Source organism: Crinia signifera, chromosome 2, assembly GCF_055691185.1.
Source record: "Crinia signifera chromosome 2, ASM5569118v1, whole genome shotgun sequence".
In the NCBI taxonomy this organism is placed as follows: domain Eukaryota; kingdom Metazoa; phylum Chordata; class Amphibia; order Anura; family Myobatrachidae; genus Crinia; species Crinia signifera.
The window spans coordinates 173,575,162-173,599,984 of NC_139218.1; the positions used below are offsets into that span (position 1 = coordinate 173,575,162).

Below are 24,823 nucleotides of genomic sequence, written 5' to 3' on the forward strand. Positions count from 1 at the left end.
ACATCAGGTGGTGTGAGTGGCAGAAAGTACACACCTCCAGGTTCAAGGTGTCTAGATTATTGGAGTTTCTGCAGGATGGTTTTTCATCTGGACTGGGATTACAGTCCCTGAAAGTACAGCTTTCTGCTCTGTCCATCTTCTTCCAGAAGAAGATATCCTTTTTACCTGAAGTTCAAACCTTCTTACAGGGTGTTACCAGGTAAAAACCACCATACAGGCAGCCGGTGGCGCCTTGGGATTTATCGTTGTTTCTGTCGGTATTACAGAATCCTACGTTTGAACCATTAAGGTCGGCTGACCTTAAGTATGTTTCTTGGAAACTGACGTTTTTGTTAGCCATTGCTTTGGCTAGACGTGTTTCGGAGTTAGGTGCGTTGTCCTGTAAATCTCCACATTTAATTTTTCATGACGATAGGGCTGTGCTTTGAACAGTGCCTAAGTTTTTACCAAAAGTGGTTTCTTCTTTTCATTTAAACCAGGAGATTGTGCTCCCGCTGCTTCCTCCTCCAGAGGGGGCAAAAAATAGGGACAAATTACGAAAGTTGGTCGAAGTTCGCACCTTGCGAATTTATGTTGAAAGGGTAAAGGACATCCGCAAAACAGATCTGATGTTGGTTCTGTATGATGTGCATAAGAGAGGTTGGCCTGCTTCTAAGCAGACCATTGCCAGGTGGGTAAGGTTAATGATTGCCTTTGCTTACACCAAGGTGGGTAGACCTGTTCCTTCTCGGATTAATGCACATACCACCAGGTCAGTTGCTTCCTCTTGGGCTGTGCATCATGGGGCTACAGCAGGGCAGCCAGTTGGTCCTCTGTTCACACCTTTACCAAATTTTACAGGCTCCATGAGTTCGCGTCAGAGGACGCTTCATTCGGACGCGCAGTGATGAGAACTGGCAGTCTGAGTGTACCCTCCCATAATACCGGCTTGTGAACGTCCCAAGGTGAAGTTGTGTCACCGGACTGGACGAAATGGTCATGGTGACACAGCTCAACATTGGGATGTAGGAGGGTCCGTAGGAGCCAGGCACCTATCCTAAAGCTTTTGGAGGGTAGGCTCCTCCCTCTGCATCCCAGACTCTTCAGTTCGTGTTAGGTGCCCACTGGAGTGGGTGCTATTCTAAAGGGCTGCAGGAGCAGCCGAAGGATTAGAGTTAGTTAGTTTTTTGTTTTATTAACTTTTACACTAGCTAGGTAGGCACAGTGTGAGGATTCTCATTGAATCCTCACACTGACAGCGCAGCAGGAGCTGATAGAAGCGCGTCCTGTCAGCTCACTGCGCACAGGGGAGACACTGTCTGGTCTCCCTGTGCGGCGCCTACAGCTTCTCTTAAGAAGCTGCCTGGGCTCTGGAGCGCTCTGAAACTGGCTTCACGCTAGGTAGGGGTCATGGGGGACAGGCGCTCCGTGATGGCTGTGGCCATTTTCTGCGGAGCTTACACACTGAGCTCCTGTGTGAGAGGACAGCAGTGTGTTACAGGCATGTTCCAAGTGGTCCCCAGCAGTGGGGGAGACACTGGAACTTGGAGATCCTGCAGTGGGAGCGGCTGTCTGGGGGTGGTTGGCGCCAAAAGCCACGGACCCCGCAGCAGCATGGACTTGGTCTCTTCCCTCACTCTGTTTGGCGCCATTCGGAAGACGCTTGCAGTGGAGCTGAACTGGCTGACAGATTCTGGCAGAGTTTTTGGATTTCCTGGGCATCGTTTTCCCCACTTCTGAAAGCTTCAGACAGATAAGTGACTGTTGTGCATTGACTCTGTATTTAATGCCTGTACATTGTGCACTGTGACACTTACCTTTTGCATCATGTCTGAGCAGCAGTCTGTGGCTTTGGGGGAGGGAGCCCTTAATGCATTGTGTGCTTGTAGTGTGTGTACACTAAAATTTGCCCCTGAACAGATGGCCAAGGGGGGCTTGTGTATTACTTGCGCTGGTGTGAGACCCATGGGCAGTGAACCCCAGAGGGTAGAGCAATCGGAGCCTGCGTGGGCCAGTGCCCTGGGCAGGTCTGTAAATGCCTTACTGCAATTGCTGGACAGGCAGAGTGATGTGTTGGTATCTTTCCCTAGACCTATGTCATCATCTCAGCAGTCTTCTGGCTCCTTGCCTCTGACCCAAGCAGATCCTGGGTTCTTTCACGTCATGCAGGATACTGCAAAAGGGATCAGCAGATTTAATGATTTGCTAGACAGATTTGATAGTGATCCTGTGGGGACCCCTAAAAGGTCTTATTCAGTGCCTTTGCTTGCTTTTGAATCTGGAGAGGAGGGAGAGTGCGCAGACATCCCCTGGGATCAGGGTGATGATTCTGAGGATTCCTTGACCTCAGGGGTGGAGTATTTGATTACTGCTGTAAAACCGGTTTTGAATTTGTCTGTGGAGGATAAGACTCCTGCAAAAGGCGTATTTAAACGGCAGCGTAAGGAAACTGTTACCTTCCCTGCTGATGAAGGTTTACAGGATTTGTTGGAAGGGGCTTAGAAAACGCCCGATAAAAGGCTTCAGATGCCTAAGAGATATTTAAGTCTGTACCCCATGCCTGAGACTCATGAGGACCTCTGGGAAAAAGTTCCGGTGGTGGATGCTTCCGTGGCACGGCTTTCTAAAGCCACTGTGCTACCTGTCTAGGGGGGTGCAGCCTTTAAGGACCCCGTAGACAAGAAGCTTGAAGGTAACATCAAGGCAATTTTTGAAGGGGTGGGTTTCACTTAACGCCCTCTTATAGCATCAGCCTGGGTCTCTAAGGCCATGATTGTTTGGGCCAGTGACTTATGTACTATTTTGCATGCTGACCCAGGGGTGTTACTGCTAGGTGAGAAATTGAAAGCAGCTGCGAAGTATGTGCTTGAGGCTGAGGAGGAAGCCCTTAAAATGGCTTCCAGAGTATCCACGGTGTCCGTCAATGCCAGGAGAGTGCTTTGGCTTAAAGCCTGGGAGGCGGATAACGAATCAAAAAAGGCCTTAGAGGCGTTGGCTTTTAAAGGAAAGTTGTTTTTTGGTTCTGAGCTGGAAGAGATTATTAAGCAGGCCACGGGAGGCAAAAGTACTTTTGCTCCTGCAGCAAAACAGGCCTCGAGATTTTCTGCTTTTAGACCGTCCTTTTGGCCCTCCCCTAGAGGGGGTGCATCCTTTCGAGGACATTCAGGGGAAAGTTCCAGTCCTCTAGGGGCAAGGCCCCAAAGTCATAATTCGAGCACCAAAGATGAGGAAAAGCCCTCAGCATGACTACCTGGGGAGTCTCCCAGCGGTGGTCAAGGTGGGGGGGAGTCTGCGATGGTTCAGGCACGCTTGGGCGTTGTTGTACCGGGATCCTTGGGTGTTGGACATTGTATCCCAGGGATACAGGATTCCCTTCAAAGGTCTTCCTCCGAGAAGATTTCTACCCACACCAATGCCAAAGGAGTCTCGGCTCCGTTCTGCTCTTTTGGGGGCGGCTCAATCCCTGTTAGAAAAAGGAGTGGTGATCCCGGTCCCTCGAGTGGAGTGGAAGAAAGGCTTTTATTCCACTCTGTTCTTGGTGCCCAAGCCAGACGGTTCCTTCAGACCGATCTTAAATTGAAAGCCTTTGAATCTCCATATGTGGGTAGACCATTTCAAGATGGAATCTCTGCGGTCTGTGCTGCTAAGCTTGGACCAGGGAGAATTTTTGGCATCCATGGATGTCCAGGACGCATATCTTTATGTTCTATCCACCCGGAACATCAGGTTCTCCTGAGGTTTGCTATAGGAAACCTGCACTTTCAATTCCAGGCGTTGCCCTTTGGTCTGGCCACAGCACCAAGGGTATTCACCAAAATGATATCAGTGATGGCGGCTGCTCTCCGACTGAGGGGAATCACTGTTATTCCTTATCTGGACGACCTGCTGTTCAAAGCAGAGTCGGCGGAGATCTTGCAGAAACACTTGGAAGAAGCCATCAGGTTTTTGCAAGTTCACGGTTGGCTTTTAAATTTACAAAAGTCTCAGCTTGTGCCGTCACAGAGAATCCAGTTCCTGGGGGTTGTCCTGGATACCCATCTACATTGGGTATTTCTACCAGAGGCAAAGGCCAGGGACATATCCATCTTGGTTCGGGAGATTCTGGGGCCTCAGAGTCCATCAGTTTGGAGGTGTCTCAAGCTGCTGGGAAAAATGGTGGCGACTTTCGAGATGCTACAGTTTGCCAGTTTCCACTCTCGAGAATACCAGTGGAACATTCTGACATCCTGGTCAGGGAATACTCAGACCATGAAGTCAGAGCGCATAGTGCTGTCTCCAGAAACATGGTCTTCCCTGGAATGGTGGATGGAGGTGGATTCCCTTCAGTGGGGTTGTTCTCTGCAGTCCTGGGACTGGCTGGTAGTCACTACCGACGCCAGTCTCAGGGGCTGGGGGGCAGCTGCTCTGGACCCACAGCTTCAGGGCTTGTGGACCTCGGAAGAGTCAGCCTTGCCGATCAATATCCTGGAACTGCGGGCTGTGTGGAAGGTGATATCCCTGGCAGGAGAAAGATTGCAGGGTCTCCCATTGCGGATTCAGACGGACAATGCCACGGCTGTGGCGTACCTGAATCATCAGGGAGGCACACGCAGCAGACTGGCTATGTGGGAAGTTTCCCGGATCTTGTGGGCGGAGCAGAAGGTTCCAGCATTATCAGCGATATTCATCCCCGGGGTGGAGACTGTCTAGGACGATTTCCGGAGCAGGGAGGAGCTGCTCGAATGGGAATGGAGTCTGAACTCATAGGTGTTTCACCAGATTGCAGTGAAGTGGGGAACTCTGGATGTGGACCTTATGGCATCCAGGTTCAATCATCAAGTATCCAGGTTTTATGCCAGGACAAGAGATCCATTGGCCGAAGCAGTGGATGCAATGACCCTCCCCTGGGAGGGGAATCTGCTTTGTTTTCCCGCCGTTTCCAATGCTGGCAAGAGTTCTGAAAATAATCCAATCCCAAGGAATCCCGGTGATTCTAATAGCTCCGGATTGGGCAAGGAGGACCTGGTACTCGAGGGTTCAGAGTTTGTCTGTGGACTCGTGGCGTCTACCTCTGAGGTCAGATCTGTTAGGTCAAGGGCCGTTCTTCCACCTGGATTTAGCTCGGCTAAATTTGACGGCTTGGCTATTGAGACCGCCATCTTAAAGAACAAGGGTTTCTCAGAGGCTGTGGTAAACACCATGGTAAAGGCTAGGAAGTCGGTGTCTTTGGCTAACTATTATAGGGTCTGGAAGACCTATATTAGGTGCTGTGCAAGGCAGAAGTCGCATACATCTCGATTTCGACTTGCAAAGTTACTTGTGTTTTTTGCAGGATGGTTTCTTGTCTGGTCTAAGCCTTCAGTCTCTCAAGGTACAGATCTCGACTCTGTCAATCTATTTCCAGAAGAGGATAGCATTGCTACCGGAGGTGCAGACTTTCCTGCAAGGGGTTTCCAGATTGAAACCTCACTACAAGCAACCAGTGGCTCCATGGGATTTACCCCAATTTTTGACAAAAGTAGTCTCTGCTCTTCATTTGAATCTGCCTGTGTTTCAACCCCCAGAGGGTTCCAGGAAAAGGGACAAATTGAGGAATTTGGACGTTGTGCGCGCATTTATGTGGACAGGGTGAAGTGTGTCAGGAAGACTGATACTTTGCTAGTCTTGTATGATGTGCACAAGCAGACCATTGCTAGGTGGTTGCGTTCTGTCATTGCCTTTGCATATACTAAGGTTGGTAGGCCTGTTCCGGCCAGGATCAATGCGCATACCACTGGGTCGGTCGCCACCTCTTGGGCGGTTCGACATGGGGCCACAGCTGAGCAGGTTTGCAGGGCCGCCACTTGGTCATCTGTTCACACTTTTGCCAAATTCTATAGGTTCCATGAGTTCGCATCGGAGGACGCATCATTCGGGCGAGCAGTGATGAGAGCTGCAGACCTGAGCGTACCCACCCAAAGCTGACACCTGAGCTGCTGCTCCATCACCCAGGCAAAGCAGTTGCACACCACTCCCCGGTGCTTGATTGTGGCTGACCCCCTAGCAGCCTGGGGGGGGGGGGTGCGACACACACCGCCAGGCTGCACTAGCAAGCGGCCAGAGTGGTCCCCCATCCACCCCGCTGGACCACCAGGGAAACAATTGTGTGTGGGCAGTGGCACCAGTAAGTGGGGCTGCCTGGCGTGTGCCAGATCACCCCCAACCCCCATTTTACTGGCGCCGCATGAGGTCCTTATTCCCTGGGGACCATTTACTAGTAGGGGGAGTGCGCTCCCCTCACACAGCACCTTCCCCAGGGACAGTAGGAAGGGTATACCCACGTGGATTCCTGCCACTGATCTCTGCCTGCTGCACGTGTAAGGGGGACACGGAGAGCACTTGGCCATCCTGGGTTCCACTGCTTCACTACCAGAACACTTGGGCAAGGCCACCCCTGTACCTCTCCTACAAGGACTCAGGTTACAGAGTTTTTATGCTGCAGCCAGACATAGCTACTTAAGGGAGCTTAGTGCCATTTTTTTCTTTGCATTGTATGTCTGCTGTATCTTATGTACTGATTTAACACGATCACTGCCTGTCGGAAGTATTTTGTGTTAACTGTGTCCGTTTTAAGCTGCCTGTTTCCTTTAAAATGTCTTCCAGAGAAGGCAGGGTTAGCGACACAAGGGCTCCTGTATTGAAGTCTTATACAGTTTTCAAAGCAGGCCTGCTTGACTACATGCACGAGGGTTTATGACAAAGATGTAAAAATGCGCAGGCACAGCCCACAGATATGGCTTCCTCTCTGGAGCCTGCTTGGGCCAAGTCCATTACTCAGGTTATGGTGCAGCTAGTAGATAAGCTCACATCTGCACCGTCAGTGCAGCCTTTGAGGCCAAGTCTCCGGGGGTGGAGTCCCCTTGGGCACATGCTTTATTTGCCTCTGTCCAGGACTTCCAAAAATCCTTACAGGGTAAGACTGGTAGCCGCACGGCTCCAGTCGGGTGGGGGGGCCTTCCCCTCTGTCCCTTCTCCATCAGGATTCAGAGACGGAGGACAAGGATGAGGAGGGGCAACTGATTGACAACAGGGATGATGATGACGACGCCTCAAGGGGAGACTCCTCATTACGCATTGATGTAGCGGCCTTGGTAACAGCGGTTAAAGAGGTCTTAAATTTATAGGACCCTGCTGAACCACTCAGGTCCTCGGGACCGACTTTTAAATGTCCCAAACGGTCTCTGGCTGTAATTCCACTCCCTAAATGGTTTTCCACCCTTTACCTTTTACTCAGGTGGGTAGAGTCCGCTGGGAAACCACCCCAAGGGTAGACGCACATGTTGCTAAGATTGTGTGATCCTCTACTCTATTCCTTTTCCAACCGTGTCCCTTAAGAACTCAGCTGAACAGAGGTTGGGGAACTTCCTCATTTATACCACATCCGGGGCAGTGGCTCGGCCTACCCTGGCTTCCGCTTGGGTGGCTAAGGCCATCGTGGAATGGACTACCGCCCTCGCAACTACTGTTGCAGAGGGGTGTAGTGCAGATGACTTGTTGCCGACTATTGACATCATGCATCAGGCCGCACTCTGTTTGGAAGGAGGCTGCACTTAATGCAGCTACCCTTACCTCCCACGTGTCCGCTTCGGCTGTTGCGGCACTTCGGTCTCTGTGGCTCCGCTCCTGGAAGGCGGATTCTGATTCTGAAAAAACCCTAGAAGCACTTCCCTTTGAGGGTACCCTCTTATTTGTGTCAGAGCTGGATAAAATTGTGGCTATGGTTGCTGCTTCCAAGGCAGCTTTCCTGCTGTCTACTCCTCCACGTCCCCATGCTGTTTTCCAGTCCTTTCAGGGCAGGGGTAGGAGACATTCTTTTACAAGAACTCTGCCTGCAAAGTCCTCCAATACCAAAGATAAACGTCCCTGGGCCACCAGGCGACCTGACTCTAAGCCAGAGGATAATCCCTCCACGTGACGGGGTGGCACTTCACCTGGGGGATCCCAGGGTGTGTGGGGTTGCCTGCTGCGGTTTTCAAACATCTGGCTGGAAACCACAACAGACATGGGTTCCATAACCTTTCTGCGTCGCATTTCAAGCTTTTTCTTTTCTACAAGTTCTCCAAAGAACTTAGAAAATTGCAGGCCATCCACAAGCTCCTGTTGTCTGGGGTCATAGCTCTGGTACCTGCACCTAAGCAAGGCACGGGTTTTTACGCCAGCCTCTTCTTGGTCCGGAAGCCCAACGGGTCATTCCTCCCCATCCTCAATTTAAAATGGCTCAACAAATTAGTTAGAGTCCCTAAGTTGCATCCATCGAGTTCAACCTAGGTTTTAATAGCTTATCCCTTGTTATATAGTATGTTCTGATATTTTTAAAGACAGATTATGATTCTTATTTGCACCCTTGGATGTTTTTAACCAATAAATGTTTGTCCAACCTTATTTTAAATGTATTTATTGTGTCTGCCGACACCACATCTCCAAGAAGAGAGTGCCACAGTTTGACTGCTCTGACCGTAAAGAATTATTTCCTTCTAAGGCAGTGGTTCCCAACCTGGGGTACTAGTACCCCTGGGGGTACTCTGCAGACCAGTTGGTGGTACTTGGAAATAATATTGGTAATGGCGAAGAAAATGTCTCCCAATGGCAAAAGAAGTCTACCATTGACATGGAAACAAGCCACGTTGTGTCATTTCCAGTTCCATCTGCAGCGTCAACAGCGTTTCCTCGTGCTTTTGCCCAACCAGCAATTCACTGAGAGCTACCTGTGAACATCTGCCCCGCACTGACATAGGTGGAAGAAGCATTAATCCTACAGGCGTTAGCTGGAACTCTGGAGACAATACACAGCCAGCGGTCAGATAAAGAAGGACCTGATTCCTGACCATATACTAGTCCACGGCTACTCCTTAATATTAGGACACGCGTACTGCTCACTTCCACTCATAAGTACTGTGGAAAATTCAAATTGAGAGGAGGGGTACTTATAAATGAAAAACCTAATCAAGGGGTACGGGATAGAAAAAAGGTTGGGAACCACTGTTCTAAGGGAACAAAATCATCTTTCTTCTAATCTAAACTCGTGCCCGCGTGTCCTAGATTCCTTTCTTGCAGTAATAATTGTGCTTGACCGTTCCTTATATTGGCCCTTGATATATTTGTACTCTAGTGTAAATAGTCCCAAATTGCTCAATCTCTCCTTGTAGCTTTAATTCTCCATTCCCCTTATTAGCTTTGTTGCTCTTCTTTGGATTTTTACTAATTCTATGATGTCCTTGTTATTGTTGGGCCCAGAATTGTACTCCTATTCAAGGTGAGGTCTAACCAATGCTTTGTACAGTGACATAATTACTTTTGAGTCCCTAGTTTCCATGCCTCTTTTAATACATGCTAGAATTCTGTTTTGTTGTCTTTTTTTTTTGTTGTTATGTGACATTGAGCACTACACCCCAGTTTGTTTTCTATTTGGACTCCTAGATCCTTTTCAAGTATTGAATTACCCAATGCCTTCCCGCTAAGGTAATAACTAGCAAACTGATTATGTCTCCCAAGGTGCATTACCTTGCATTTATCCACATTGAACCTCATCTTCCACTTTTTTGCCCACTCATCTAGATTGTTAAGATCATTTTGAAGTGTGGAGTCATACTCTGTTGGTTTAATAACTCTGAGTAACTTGCTGAGTAATCCCAGCCCAATATTGTTAATAAATATGTAAAATAAAATGGGCCTTAGTACCGAACCCTGTGGCACTCCACTTAGTACTGGTTTCATATTTGATACGGCACTGTTCACAACCACTCTTTGTTCTCTATATTACACAGCCAGTTCCCTACCCATCTACAGATTCTTGACCCTAATCCTAGGTCCTTCATTTTATTTATCAACCGCTTATGTGGTATTGTATCAAAAGCTTTAGCAAAATCTAGGAAGACCACATCTACAGAATTTCCATTATCAAGGTTTTTGCTAACTTCCTCATAGAAGCCTAGTAAATTAGTTTGGCATGAACGATTCTTCACGAACCCATGCTGGTTAATACTAAATAAACTACATCCCTTAAAAGTCCTTCAAATATTTTACCCGCTATTGATATTAAGCTCACAGGTCTGTAATTAGCTGGGTCATCCCTTTTTCCTTTTTTTGAATATTGGCACTACCTCTGCTATTCTCCAGGCTTTTGGTACCTTACCTGATGATAGGGAATTATCAAAAATGTAATATAGAGGTGTCGCTAGTTCCTCCCTTAATTCCATTAGTACACTAGGATGAATCCGGCCCTGGTGATTTGTTTGTTTTGATTTTGCTGAGCCGCAAACTTATCTCATCGGTCGTGAAAGCAATATTGGGATCTGACTTGTTCATTCCATTTGTGGTACCTGTGAGTTCCACTGTCTGCTCTCCCCTAGTAAACACTGATGAAAAGAACCCATTTAACAGTTCTGCTTTACCCTTATCCCCTGTAAAACTTTTACCATTGATATTGGTTAATGAGCCTATGTTCTCTTTAATTATTCCGTTAATATTTATGTACTTGAAAAACTTCTTGGGATTGGTTTTGCTTTCAGTGGCTATACGCTCTTCATTTTCCCTTTTAGCTACTTTGATTACCCCTTTAGAAATTTTCTTTGATTCTTTGTACTTGTTAAACACTTTGTCATTTACGTTATCTTTATAGAGTTTTAACCATGGGTCCTCAAACTGCGGCCCTCCAGATGTTGTGAAACTACAAATCCCAGCATGCCTTGCCACAGTTTTGCTATAAGGGAGTGTTAAAACTGTGGCAAGGCATGCTGGGATTTGTAGTTTCACAACATCTGGAGTGCCGCAGTTTGAGGACCCATGGTTTAAACTCTTGTTTTGTTGTTCATTGGTATCCTTACTTTTTTGTCCCACCATGATGGCTTTTTTTAATTAAATTTACTCTTATTGACTTTTGGTATGTATTTTAATAGTTAATGATTCAAGCACGTTTTTTAGTGTATCCCACATTTCCTCTGCATTCTTCCCCTCAACTACCGCTTCCCACTCAATTTCTTCCCTTTTCTTAAGTTTAGTATTTTTGCTGGTCCTGTATGTTGTATTTTACAGAAGTAGATTTCAAGTGAAACCATGCTGTGGTCACTGTTCCCTAGATGTTCAATTACTTTGGTGTTTGAAACTAAATCTATATTATTTGTTAATACAAAGTCCAATAGTGCCTCATTAAGAGTTGGAGTTTCTACCGTTTGTGTGATAAACTGGTCTTTGAGTAAGCTTAGGAACCCACTGCTTTTTTCTAATTTAACTCTCTCATTTTTCCTATCAATGTCTGGTAAGTTAAAATCCCCCATAATTAGTACCTAGACCTGATCTGACGATTTTTTGATTTGGCTTAAAAGTAGAGACTAGTCCCTATAGCATACCCCTATTTTGTGTGTCAAGTTATTTTTTACATAAAGGCCCCTTCTATTTTCCCTGTCTTTTCTGTAGAGTTTAGTCCTTCTATGTTTAATGCTCAGTTGTGTGACTCATTACACCATGTTTCTGTTATACCAATAATATCATAATCATCAGTGTTTGCGAAAACCACCCAAAAAAGTGGGTCCCGGGGACCCTTCACTTCCTCTAAAAATTGGGGTCCTACCGGACCTTTTCTGGGTCCCAACGGAATAAAGCCTCCTCTCCCCTTCTCCCCAGCATGGCTCATGTGGGACGGGGGGGAAGTATCAATTGGCACACTCGCATAAAGATACATATATACTGGAAACTATATAAACATGAAAACAGGGACACTGCGCGCCGAAGGCCAGTGACCTATTTCAAAATATTATATATCCAGGAGTATAAACATAAGTATAGAGGTAGAGTATTACAGCACATACAGTAATGTCCAGTACACTTGACAGCACACACCGTAATGCCCAGTACACATTATAGCACACACCGTAATGCCCAGTACACATTACAGCACACACTGTAATGCCCAGTACACATTACAGCACACACCGTTATGCCCAGTACACATTACAGCACACACCGTTATGCCCAGTACACATTACAGCACACACCACTATACCCAGTACACCATACAGCACACACCGTTATGCCCAGTACACATTATAGCACACATCGTTATGCCCAGTACACATTACAGCACACACCGCTATACCCAGTACACCATACAGCACACACCGTTATGCCCAGTACACCATACAGCACACACCGTTATGCCCAGTACACATTATAGCAAACACCGTTATGCCCAGTACACATTATAGCACACACCGTTATGCCCAGTACACATTATAGCACACACCGTTATGCCCAGTACACATTATAGCACACACCGTTATGCCCAGTACACATTATAGCGCACACCGTTATGCCCAGTACACATTATAGCGCACACCGTTATGCCCAGTACACATTACAGCGCACACCGTTATGCCCAGTACACATTATTGCACACACCGTTATGCCCAGTATACATTATAGTACACACCGTAATGCCCAGTACACATTACAGCGCACACCGTTATGCCCAGTACACATTATAGTACAGTGATTTTTATTTACAGTATTTATTATAGCACATAAGTGCTGCTTACCTACATGCTTGTTGCTAGGCGTTATATGCTCCTTGCAGGGGTTATATGCTGGGTGGGGGGCATTTTATGCTGATTGCCCCATGAGGTGGGGAGGCATTTTAGGTTCGTTGCCACAGTGGAGGGGGGGCATTTTTTGCTTGTTGCCACGGGGAGGGGGGGGGTGTCGTTTCCCAAAGGCTGGAAAACATGTCGACATGCTGCTCAGCAGAGTAGGTGAGCGGGCTATCAGCGCAGCGGGGGACTGGATGTGGCTGGAATAGCTGACACCCTGCTCTGAGTTGCTTTAGCCACATCCAGTCCCCCACCACCCTGACAGCCCACTCATCTACTCTGCTGAGAGCGGCTGTTACATCTGCATCCCATCCTGTCCCCCCCTCTCAGCAGTGGAATGAACTTACATGGCGGGAGGGGGACGCACAGTGACTCGGTAACCTGCTCTCAAAATGCAGGGCACGCGGCTTTAGGGTGCGCAGCAAAACCTACAGTGATTGGCTGTCGGGCGGCCTCTATTCAATGATTGGGTCCCGGCGGCCGCTGCTGTGATTGGCTCGCAGTGGCTCACGGCGGCGGCTCACATGTTTAGTACAGCGCGTCCTCGGGGACCCCTTTAGTTTTAAAATCTGAGTCCCCGGGGACCGTTTTCGGGTAAAATACGCGATATAGCGCGTTTTTGCGAACCCTGATTATCCTTAGTGACCACAGTTTCCAGTTCCCCGATTTTTCCTGCTAAGCTTCTTGCATTAGCCAGTAAGCATTTCAGTTTGTTTATTTTTATTTTCTTCTTTTAATGTTTGGTTGAGATCTAGATGCTCTGTTGATTTCTTACTGCCTCTAGTTTTACTCCCCAACCCCCATTCTCCAACCTCCAATCTCTTACTTGCCCATTCCTCACTATTCTGTCTTACATTCCCATAGTCTATATCTGCATCCCCACCCCATGTCTAGTTTAAAGACTCCTCCAACCTTCTAACCATCCTGCCTCCCAGCGCTGTCGCCCCTTTCCATTCAGGTGCAATCCATCTCTGCAGTATAGATGGCACCTGTCTGAAAAGTCCGACCAGTGCTCTAGGAACCCAAACCCCTCTTTCCTACACCATCCCTTTAGCCACGCGTTCAGCTCTGAGTTCCCTCTGTCTCCCTAGACTAGCGCAAGGCACAGGTAAAATTTCAGAGAATATCACCTTGGAAGTACATATGGTTAGAGTCCCTCACCGGATTTGCTAAATATCTCCAATATATACCTGTGCTGTCTCAGTCACCTGAAGGCAACTTTTGAGATTGAGAGAATCGGCCAGTGACCTATTTCAAAATATTATATATCCAGGAGTATAAACATAAGTATAGAGGTAGAGTTCCTTGTATTGATATATCAAAGGAAAACATATTGATCATATAGATATCACAAATAGATATATATATATATATATAAATATATCACAAATATATCTAGCCATCAAAATAATATTGGAAATAATATAAAGTAAAATTAAACAGAAACAGACACCTATAAATCAAACCTTCCCCATAACCCCCACCCTGTATGCCTTACCCCCAACTTTTAGATACAGAAGTACCAACACACTCACAATTCCTAAGAATGGGGTGCAAACAGCACCCACTTCTCAGGATGGGGTTCAGTGGCCTGTGACCACACACTGTAGTAATTACAAACACAGGGGGGCCCAGCACGCACTACAACAAACGAACTCACCTTAACATTCTAATAATCAATTAAATAAATAATGGGGTTTTAGTTCATGAATTGATCAATGCATTCAAGCTTGCAGCCCATCGCCAAGGGACCCCATTTCACTGTAAGTCCTACACCAGGGGTGTCAAACTCAAATTCATCGGGGGCCGCATCAGCAGTTTGGTCACCCTCAAAGGGTCGGTTGTATCTGTAGGACTATGTGTCCACTCTTTATTATCATAAATTATTGTCACTGCATTCAATTATTGTATACTCAGCAGTAGCATTTCCCTCCTGCTATTGCTGTGAACTGCAGTGCATTAGGGCACACGCTGCCTGCACAGGGGGGCAGCACTCAGTCTTAGGGCATATGTCCTGCTTATTATCATGGTACACAGCAATTAATGATGGGCTGCAATGTGCCAGTGCACACACACACACCTAGGCAGAGAGTTTGACACTACCCGCTCTGATGCGTCCACTCCAGTCTGAGCTGCTCCACCACCAAGGACACACAGGCGCATTTCCCCCTCCCTCCTGTGAGTAGCACTCCTCGCTTTATCTATCCAGGAGTGGGGTGCAGCGTGCTCCCGGTCACTGTGCAGTGCGCACTCAGCAGTAAGTGACCTGGAGCGCACAGCAGCAGCACCATTCACCACGACGGACCTGCTCTTTCCTCTCTCTGGCTCCTATACAGCAGGTGGGAGCGGAGGAGGGGTTGACGACCGGCGGCACTGCTCTAGGGGGCAGACGTTCTCTGGCTTGTAGGCTGCGCGCATGCGCTGAAGAGGCGGCTTTCTTGTTTAAAAAAAAAAATCGAGAATAAAAGGTGAAGGCTGGCGGCGGCTGCGTGGGCCACATGAAGAGGTCTGGCGGGCCGGATTTGGCCCGCGGGCCTTGTGTTTGACACCCCTGTCCTACACTAACAACTGGTTTTCATGGGAACCTGGCAACTGCTTGCACATCATAGCTAAAATGAACATGTGTTATTTTCCTGGGTTAAAGCTCAACTGCTTATGGCTTTTAAAGGTGAGACAATCCCAAACACAGCACCTGAATTAGTATTAAAGGGGCAGCTGTCACAGGTTTCAGGTAAATGAGCTTATCTAGGGTGCATGAGAAAGCTATGATCACAGTTACAAATGTAAATTAAAAATCAACCCAATTATATAGATACAGAAGTACAACACACTCGCCATTCCTAAGAATGGGGTGCAAACAGAACCCACTTCTCAGGATGGGGTGCAGTGGCCTGTGACCACACACTCTAGTAAATACAAACACAGGGGGCCCCTAAGTTACCCCCCAACTTAGGTATACTTGGCTCCCTGAAAAACCTTATCCCTATCTCCCCACTAAACTATACAAACCTAAATAACCCCACCCTTCCCAGCCACCCAAATGAAGGATAAAATCTAAACTAGTGGTGGTCAGTTTGGTTTTTACTACATTTTATCTATTTGAATTGTTCACATCTAAGGATGTGTGTTTTGAAAGATGAGTTTTGTATACAAGGTTTTTTATTTTATTATACCCTCCCCTCTAACATCCAAAGGTCCATGTTTCCTAAATTGTATGAAATAGAAAAAAAAATTATTTTTCTCCAATTCCATCTAATGGACGATGTGTTCTCATCATTGTCCTCCATTTTTTATCGGTTATTATTTTTTTGGTTGAATCTTGCTGGCATATAAGTTTAAACACTGTTGTTCACCCCTGGTTTAGAACTACTTTTAATATTGTTCTCTGCAGACCATGGGTTGCATACAGTTAAGGAGCTACACTCTTACTGCCTTTATTTTCTTCTAAGGTCCCTTTAAGCAACTCTACCCAATGATTCAATGTCCCCCAGATGAAATTGGGGGAAAGGATTTTACAGCACGTACAAAAATCCCATATTAACAATATAGTTTTGCTACTGTGTGTTCTAAATACTCGTATACTGATGCTTGAAGTCCAGATTTCTAATGAAAATGGAACCTAGTGAATTGCAGTAATGTTCTTGTGTACACTACTAATACATAATTTGTATCCAATAGGAGTTTGATAACTATGCAGAATGGGATTTAAGAGATATTGATTTTGTTGAAGATGATTCAGACGTTTTACATGGTAAGCCTTTCTTTGTGTCCAGAACTGTAATCTTTCTTCTACCTTCAGATGTTTATAATAGTCTCTAGAGATCGTCACATCTTTATTTAATTAATTTATGTATCGAACAAGCTCCATGTCTGAGCTGGGATCCGATGTATACGGCAAGACTCCTGAATCTGTGATATTGTGAAGTGTAGAATTCAGAACCAATAGTGATTTCACAGAGATGCTTTTCAATTTAGTCCCAAAGGGGAGTTTATATTTTCCTAATTAAAATACTGCATTTGAGTGCGTAAAATAGAGATTGCTACATGTGTGCTTTTATCGTTTTATTGAGCTTCACAACCATTAACAGCATCTCCTGAGGTGCTGAGCACAAATATACAAAAGTCAGATTTTCGCACGTTTTGTTTGTTTTCTGAAGACCTCAGTACTTATTTACGTTTGGTCACATTGCGTTAGCCTCGCAAACAACAATGGGCATTAGGTACCATAACAAATATTTGCATATCGCCACATCTAAAGTAAAATACTATATGCAATAAGGGCACCAAAAAATATTGGAATCTCTCTGCACAAAATCTTAGTGTGTATTGTCCATAATAACACCCCTACGCGCACACACACACACCTTATTTATCTAATACTACTCTCACCCTTCATAAGATTGGAAAAAATTATGAACCAGTACTCCATAGTGGATAAGTAAATATTTTTATAAAATAAAATCTTATCAATAATAGAGGTTAATGTATATCCAAGGTACATTACCATCACCATAGTGGTTTCATCAAAACAAAGTTAATGTGGGTGCCATCAGAATCAATTAAATGATAATATACATTAGCATTGCAGAGTGCAATTAGACTAATATGGTGCAAGATTGGCTGAAAATAAAGATCTAGGGCGAAATGTAATAGGCTGCGATTTTTGGACGAGTTCCAAACTCGCCAGAAATCGCACCTTTAAAAATCGCATTTTTAGACGCTAATTCGCATATGTAATGAGATGCGAATTAGCGGCAAAAAATGCGATTTGCCGCGATTTAGGTCGATTTTTAGTCATGAAAATGTGCGCATTTTCAGTCCTGAAAATGTGCGCATTTTCATATATGCGATTTTGGTTGTAAAGAAAAAAAAACGGCGTGCGGTCCCCCCCTAAACATAACCAGCCCCGGGCTCAAAAAGCCGGTGCTGGTATCATAAAATCAAAGGAACAATCAAGTTGGGGTTCCCTGGATTTTATAAAACTAGCACCAGGCTCAAGGTCCGGCGCTGGTTCCCAAAATACGGGGGACAAAATGACTAGGGGTCCCCCGTATTTTAAGAACCAGCACCGGACACAACCAGCCAGCAGGGTAATGCCACAGCCGGGGGGAGACTTTTTATACAAGTCCCCCCGGCCAAAGCATTAACCCCCTGGCTGGTCAGCATGGGCAGGGGTCCTGGGGAAGTGGGGACCCCCCCAATGAAGGGGTCCCCCCCCTCCAGGACTTACCAGCCCATGCTGATAGTCCGGGGCTGTCCCCGATGCCCCTGGGCGGTGGGCATCGGGCTGATGACTTGTGTAAAAAAAAGGATAAAAACTATTGTTCTTTACTGGCGAACTATGAGTCCCAGCAAGCCTACCCCGCATGCTGGGACTTGGGGAACCACAAGTCCCAGCATGCGGGGCATTAAAGGGCCCGCTGGCACTTGTAGTTCTGCAGTGAAAAAAATAGTGCACAAAATCACACTGACACCCTGTAAAATAAAACTTTAATACACACAAAACACACACACACTGATACTTACCTACCTTGAGCCCGTAGGTCGGTCCCTGGATCCGGGCTCCGGGGCTCCAGGGCAGAAGAGTCCGGTTCCGGGGCCTTGGTCCTGGTTCCGGGGCTGGTCCTGGGGTTCCGGGGCTCCTGGCGTGAAGAATCCGGGGTCCGGGATCCGTGGTAGTCCAGAGGGGTACCTAAGGAGGCAAATCCTACTCACCTGCTCCCCGGCGGCGACCTCCGGTGACAGCGCTGCTCCCGACTGGTACCCGGCTTGAAGGACTTTGCCCGGCGCTGAGATGTTTCCTCTTCGCCGTCTGTGAACAGAATGATTTCTCGGCCAATCAGGAGCCGAGAAACTCGGCTCCTGATTGGCCAGAAATCATTCTGAATATAGACGCCGACGGAGTAACATCTCTGCTCTGACGACATCTCTGTTCACAGACGGCGAAGAGGAAACATCTCAGCGCCGGGCAAAGTCCTTCAAGCCGGGTACCAGTCGGGAGCAGCGCTGTCACCGGAGGTCGCCGCCGGGGAGCAGGTGAGTAGGATTTGCCTCCTTAGGTACCCCTCTGGACTACCACGGATCCCGGACCCCGGATTCTTCACGCCAGGAGCCCCGGAACCCCAGGACCAGCCCCGGAACCAGGACCAAGGCCCCGGAACCGGACTCTTCTGCCCTGGAGCCCCGGAGCCCGGACCCAGGATCCAGGGACCGACCTACGGGCTCAAGGTAGGTAAGTATCAGTGTGTGTGTGTTTTGTGTGTATTAAAGTTTTATTTTACAGGGTGTCAGTGTGATTTTGTGCACTATTTTTTTCACTGCAGAACTACAAGTGCCAGCGGGCCCTTTAATGCCCCGCATGCTGGGACTTGTGGTTCCTCAAGTCCCAGCATGCGGGGTAGGCTTGCTGGGACTCATAGTTCGCCAGTAAAGAACAATAGTTTTTATCCTTTTTTTTTACACAAGTCATCAGCACGATGCCCACCGCCCAGGGGCTATCAGCATGGGCTGGTAAGTCCTGTAGGGGGGGGACCCCTTCATTGGGGGGGTCCCCACTTCCCCAGGACCCCTGCCCATGCTGACCAGCCAGGGGGTTAATGCTTTGGCCGGGGGGACTTGTATAAAAAGTCTCCCCCCGGCTGTGGCATTACCCTGCTTGGCTGGTTGTGTCCGGTGCTGGTTCTTAAAATACGGGGGGACCCCTAGTCATTTTGTCCCCCGTATTTTGGGAACCAGCGCCGGACCTTGAGCCTGGTGCTGGTTTTATAAAATCCAGGGAACCCCAACTTGATTGTTCCTTTGATTTTATGATACCAGCACTGGCTTTTTGAGCCCGGGGCTGGTTATGTTTAGGGGGGGGACCGCACGCCGTTTTTTTTTCTTTTTTTTTGTTTTAACTATTTTTTTACAACAGAACCATGCACAGATCTCAATGATCTGTGCATGTTTCTGATAAAAGCGCCAGGCAGAACCTGGTCTATTTTTTTTGCGATTTTTAGTAAGCTTTACTAAAAATCGCAACCCATTAAATATGCGACTTCTATCCTTTTTAATGGGAAAACATCTGGATGCGATTTTTAGTCTAACTAAAAATCTCACCTTTAAAAAATGCGATTTTTCCCGCAAATCGCACCCTATAAAATATGCGATTTTCGGGAAATGGCCGAAAACGGCATATTTTGCGGGAAAAATCGCAAAAAAAAAACAAAACGCACCCTATACATTTCGCCCCTTGTATCTTCAACGACAAAATAAATAAAAAGTTTACAGAATGATCCATTCTCCAATTCAATTTTTTTTAAAGGCATGGAAAACTCATGCAGCTGTCAAAATATCCAATTTATAAAATAATTATCAAAAGAAAGAAAACCCAGAACATAAAGAGGGTAAAAGGTGGTGCTTACCATTCCAGTTGCTGCTAGACCGGAAAATCCTGAGTAAATGAGTTGCAAACGTGCCTGATAAGGCAATTGCCAGACAAAACCAGAAGTAGCTGGCTAGTGAAAAACATAATTGTTACTTTGCCCGTGGCATATCCAAAATGGCGCCCGCAACGAAAGTAAGCCGGCACCCAGCGTAACCAAGCGGGTTACCTGGGAAACATCCGCCCCACACGTCCGTTGCTAAGGACGCTGCTGGTGACTGCCTCGCTTCCGACGGAGGTGATGTATCGGAGCCAGTCACTATGTTACGATCGCGGCGATTCGTCACTTCCGGCGGAAGTGACGCACAACACCAGTACTGGATGTGTGAGTAGCGTGCAGTTCTGAAAAGGACTGACACGCGAATTAACCAATGAAAACGTTTTATGTTAATTGGGACATTGTTATAAGGATTTCTGTGAGCAGTATGCACTCACACTTCTGATGAAGGGTCAATTAGACCCGAAATGCATTAAGTGAGACGCATACTTCAATTCATCTTGCTAGACTGCCTTCTACCTTCCCTGGACCTCAGGAACTTTCTGGGATACCGGTGCCCGGAGTTTCCATTTACCATCAGGATCCAGTATCGGAGGGGAGAACTTCTGACTGTGCAGCAGCTTTGCCGTTTGGCTTTTTAAAACGCTTGTTACCATCCGTTATATTGTGAGTTTCCTGTACATATTAAACTTGTTTGTTTACTGGGAAACTGCACCATGATCTTTCTATTGTGATATACCCCTTACATTCATATATCCCATTCAATTGGGAGAAAGGGGCTATATCATTTGTGTTGTTTCAGGTGCTGACATCAAAAATATCCATGATCACCACCTGGTCATAAGATACGTATTGTATAATTTTAATATAGGGTGTAGCGCTGATTGGTGACATCAATCTTTTCCTATTTGCCCGTGGCATAACCAAAGAGAGCATTATAAATAAGTGATACATTTAGCGAAAGTCACATGTGAAAGACTGTTGTGGATTATTAGATAGTGTCTTGCTTGTTATGTTCTGGGCTGGTGCCTCACTTCGCTTGCCACACTTTAGTTTATGTGACTGGTAAAATTCGAAAAAGTCACAAAAATTGTAAAAAATTGTGATGTTGGCCTTTTCATGTGTCAACCTTTTAACCTTGTTGACCTTTTGGTATCAAACTATTGACTGTAGATCTATCAACCGGAACCAGTTCATGGCAGATGGCAATCTCCACTTATCTAGTATTTTACAAGTAATTAAAATTTCATCTGTCAAACACATCGTATATAGATTATAGTGTTTATTTCATATTGGTAAAAATTACAGAAAGCATTGTCAAATAAGGGCTTACGTTTAAAGGTGGCCATACACACACAGATTTATCTTCAAATCTGGCTGGTTGGAACAAAAACATGGTTATGGATGAGAGCAAATGACAGTTGACCATTTGCTTGGAAATGCTGGAAAACTGCCAAACTGTCACTCATCCATAACCATGTTTTTGTTCCAACCAGCCAGATCTGAAGATAAATCTTTCTAGTGTATGGGCACCTTAAGGCCTGTATTCAATGCAGCCGGCGAGGGGGTTAAATAGCAGGGATCGCCAAAAACAAGCAATCCTTGCTGTTAAACCCCCTCGCTGGCCGCTCACCCTATTTTATGTCACAGGACAGCAAGGATTCCCCCCAAACAGCGAGGCTGCATTTAGCCGTAAGTCTCGCTGTTTCTGCAGCCGCATACGCCGATTTCCCCCTTGCTCCAAAAACAGAGCGAGGGGGAATCGGCGTATGCAGGGGGGGCAGGCGGCAATGCTCGTTGTCACAGCAAGCCCCCCGGCATTGAATATACTCCTATGTGACAGTCAGTGCTATCTATGAATGCTATAAGTCAGGGATGGGGAGCCTTCGGCCCTCCAGCTGTTTTGAACTACACATCCCAACATGCCCTGCAACAGTTTTAGGATTGCCAAGTAGCAAAAAAGGAAGGCAGAGGGATCCTCATCCATGCTAGAAGTAAAGTATTCGTTATCAATAAGGCAAGTAAAAACCAGTGGTGTTGTCAAGAGAGCAAAGCAGTATGACAAATGGAACAATATTGAGATGACTGAAGGGAAGCACTGTCTGTAACCAGTGAACAACAGAGTAATAGCTAAACAGATGTCATTAGTAAGCAGCATTTAAGAAAAAATTATTAGGTGGTCACGGTATATGCATAACAGTTAAAACAACGTCATTTAAAGTTCTCACCAGGAATATCTTCTTGCCCCATTCCTGATTTTTTTTCTTTAGTTTGCTTATTTGTTGCACTTGTGTTGGCTATCATAACAATATTTTACTAGAGATGAGCACCGGGGCCTAAGATTTGGCTTTGTAGAGCGGCGGTGAAAACCTTTTGGATTTTTTTTTTTAAATGCTCAAACGCCCAAATAACGTAATTTTTGCAGGGTTTTTTTTTGGTCCGTAGAGTAACCTTAACCTCAATAACATTAATTTCCAGCCCTTTCCAGACATTTGACCACTTTACACCTCACAATATTGTTTTTAGGGCAGAAGGTTGACACGGGATAGCTGGATAACTATGCTAAGCCACACAAGTGTGCGGCACAAACACGTGGCTCATCTAGGAGTGGCACTGCAGCGGCAGACAGGATGGTAGTTTGAAAAACTAAGCACCAAAAAGCATCAGTTTAACACCCAATAAGCCCCCTAACTGGCTTGATTGTGTTTACGATGTGCAGCTGAGAAGCAGTGGGCGTTTCGTGCAGCACTGAGTTCCAACAGAACGTGAGTGACTGTTCTTATCAGTGTAACACCCAATAAGCCCTCTAATAAAAGAAGCAATGATCAAAATAGCGCATCATATATAATAATAATAATTAATAACAAAAAGCGATCCATATGATAAACTAGTTGCTCAGCTTTGTGATTATTAACTCTTCTCTCAATACATTGCCTAATGGGTGGAGTGGAGGGGGGTAATTAGTTGGCAGATGGAAAAGAGTTCCCCCACCTCTCTAGGACCACTTTTACCCCTGGGTTATAGATGTATACCTGTTCATTATGGAAACCGGGGGCTTCCTTCGGTTTAATACCGAATAAGACCCCTATCTGGCTTGAACGTGTTTACAATGTGCAGCCAAGGAGCAGTGGGCGATTTGTGCAGCACTGAGTTGTTCTGCGAGTGTGTATGTTTTTGTCAGTTTAATACCCAATAACACCCCTATCTGGCTTGATCATGTTTACGACCAGCCAAGGAGCAGTGGGCGAATAATGTAGCACTGAGTTGTGCTACGAGGTTCCAACAGAATTGCATTAACTTTCTGTTTTACAGCAAGTTAGGCGAGACTTACAACCTGACTTACAAGCAAAGTTTGATACCCAATAAGCCCCTATCTGGCTTGATCGTGTTTACGATGTGCAGCCGAGGATCAGTGGGCAATTCGTGCAGCAATGCAATCCAAAGGAACGGAACCTACTGACCATACATAACCACCCCCTTTCCTTATATCCCATTTAGTTTATGGGGTGCATGTGAGGGATCTATTTGTAAGGGGTAGCTGGATGACTATGCTAAGCCACACAAGTGGGCGGCACAAACACGTGACTCATCTCGGAGTGTCACTGCAACAGCGCACAGGCAGTTTGAAAAAGTAGGCCGCAAAAAAAAAAAGAGGTGCAAGATGGAATTGTCCCTGGGCCCACCCACGCACCCTTAAAAAAAAATTACATACACTTTGCACACTTGAACACAAACCAGTCATTTCAGCCAGAGGGACTGCCAAACCTGTGACTGAAATTACTGGTTCCTTTGGCCCCCACAACAAAAAAAGCAATGCTCAAAATAGCGCAACATATAAGAAGAAGAATCTCAAGAATAAAGAAGAGGCACACGGTAGAATTGTCCCTGGGCCTGCCTACCCACCCTTAGGTTGTAAATAGGACATTTGCACACTTGACAAACCAGTCATTTCAGCCAGAGGGACTGCCAAACCTTTGATTGAAATGACTGGTTCATTTGGGCCCCCACAATAAGGTACAGACTGACTGAAGTCATCATTCGCCATCCTAATCTTCGCTCTCATCAGTGTGTACGTCCTTGGAGTCATCACACAATATCAGTTCATCACTGCTGGAATCCTCCATGAGCGATGTCTGTGTTTTACGATGGAATTGGTGGGAAAGGTCTTCCTCGTAAAATTTGTGGTTCATTTTTATTAACCTAATTTTTTTCAACATTTTGAGGAAGTAGCCTCCAACGACGATCACTCACAAGGTTCCCAGCAGTGCTGAACACACTCTCCAAGTACACGCTGGAGGTTGGGCAGCTTAAGTGATACAAAGCCAACCTGTACAAGGGCCTCTATCATGCGTTTTTTTCTTTCCAGTATGTGAAAGGACTCTAACATGCCTACAATGATGACGCTTTCCTGAAAATAGTCCTCCACTAACCTCTGCATGGTGACCGTACAGTATCTGATGGAGTAGTCATGCTAGAGTTGTCACTGATACTGGTCAAATCACTTAGACCTGACCAGATGTCCAAAATTGTGTTTTCGTGGGCTGCTTTTCACCCCCACTAGATGTTTTTGGAAAATACAGTTTTTATGGGCAGATTCTTGCAAAATTGAAGGGGGAGACGTCACGGTTCTTGTGTAGTTTCACGGCGCCGTGGTACTTCCGGGTTGTACGCTCACCAAACGATCTAAAATAAAGTAACTTAACTCCATGCCAACGTGCATAGTTCATACCCCCACTATACATGTTGGCATGGAGTTGATTTTAGATAGCGTAGCAAGCCACCGAGCCCGCAGCATGGGCGAGCGAAGCGAGCCCCGCAAGGAGA

General features: G+C 46.2%; 1 protein-coding gene across 2 annotated transcripts in view; it reads left to right on the forward strand.

The window, feature by feature from the left end:
• TADA2A (transcriptional adaptor 2A) overlaps positions 1 to 24,823 on the forward strand; it is a 271,049-nt gene that overhangs the window by 45,342 nt on the left and 200,884 nt on the right. For both annotated transcript variants that reach the window (XM_083173206.1, XM_083173205.1), the window contains exon 7: positions 16,257 to 16,329. In XM_083173206.1, the coding sequence (XP_083029332.1) occupies positions 16,257 to 16,329 (73 nt within the window). The remainder of the gene's footprint in view (positions 1 to 16,256; positions 16,330 to 24,823) is intronic.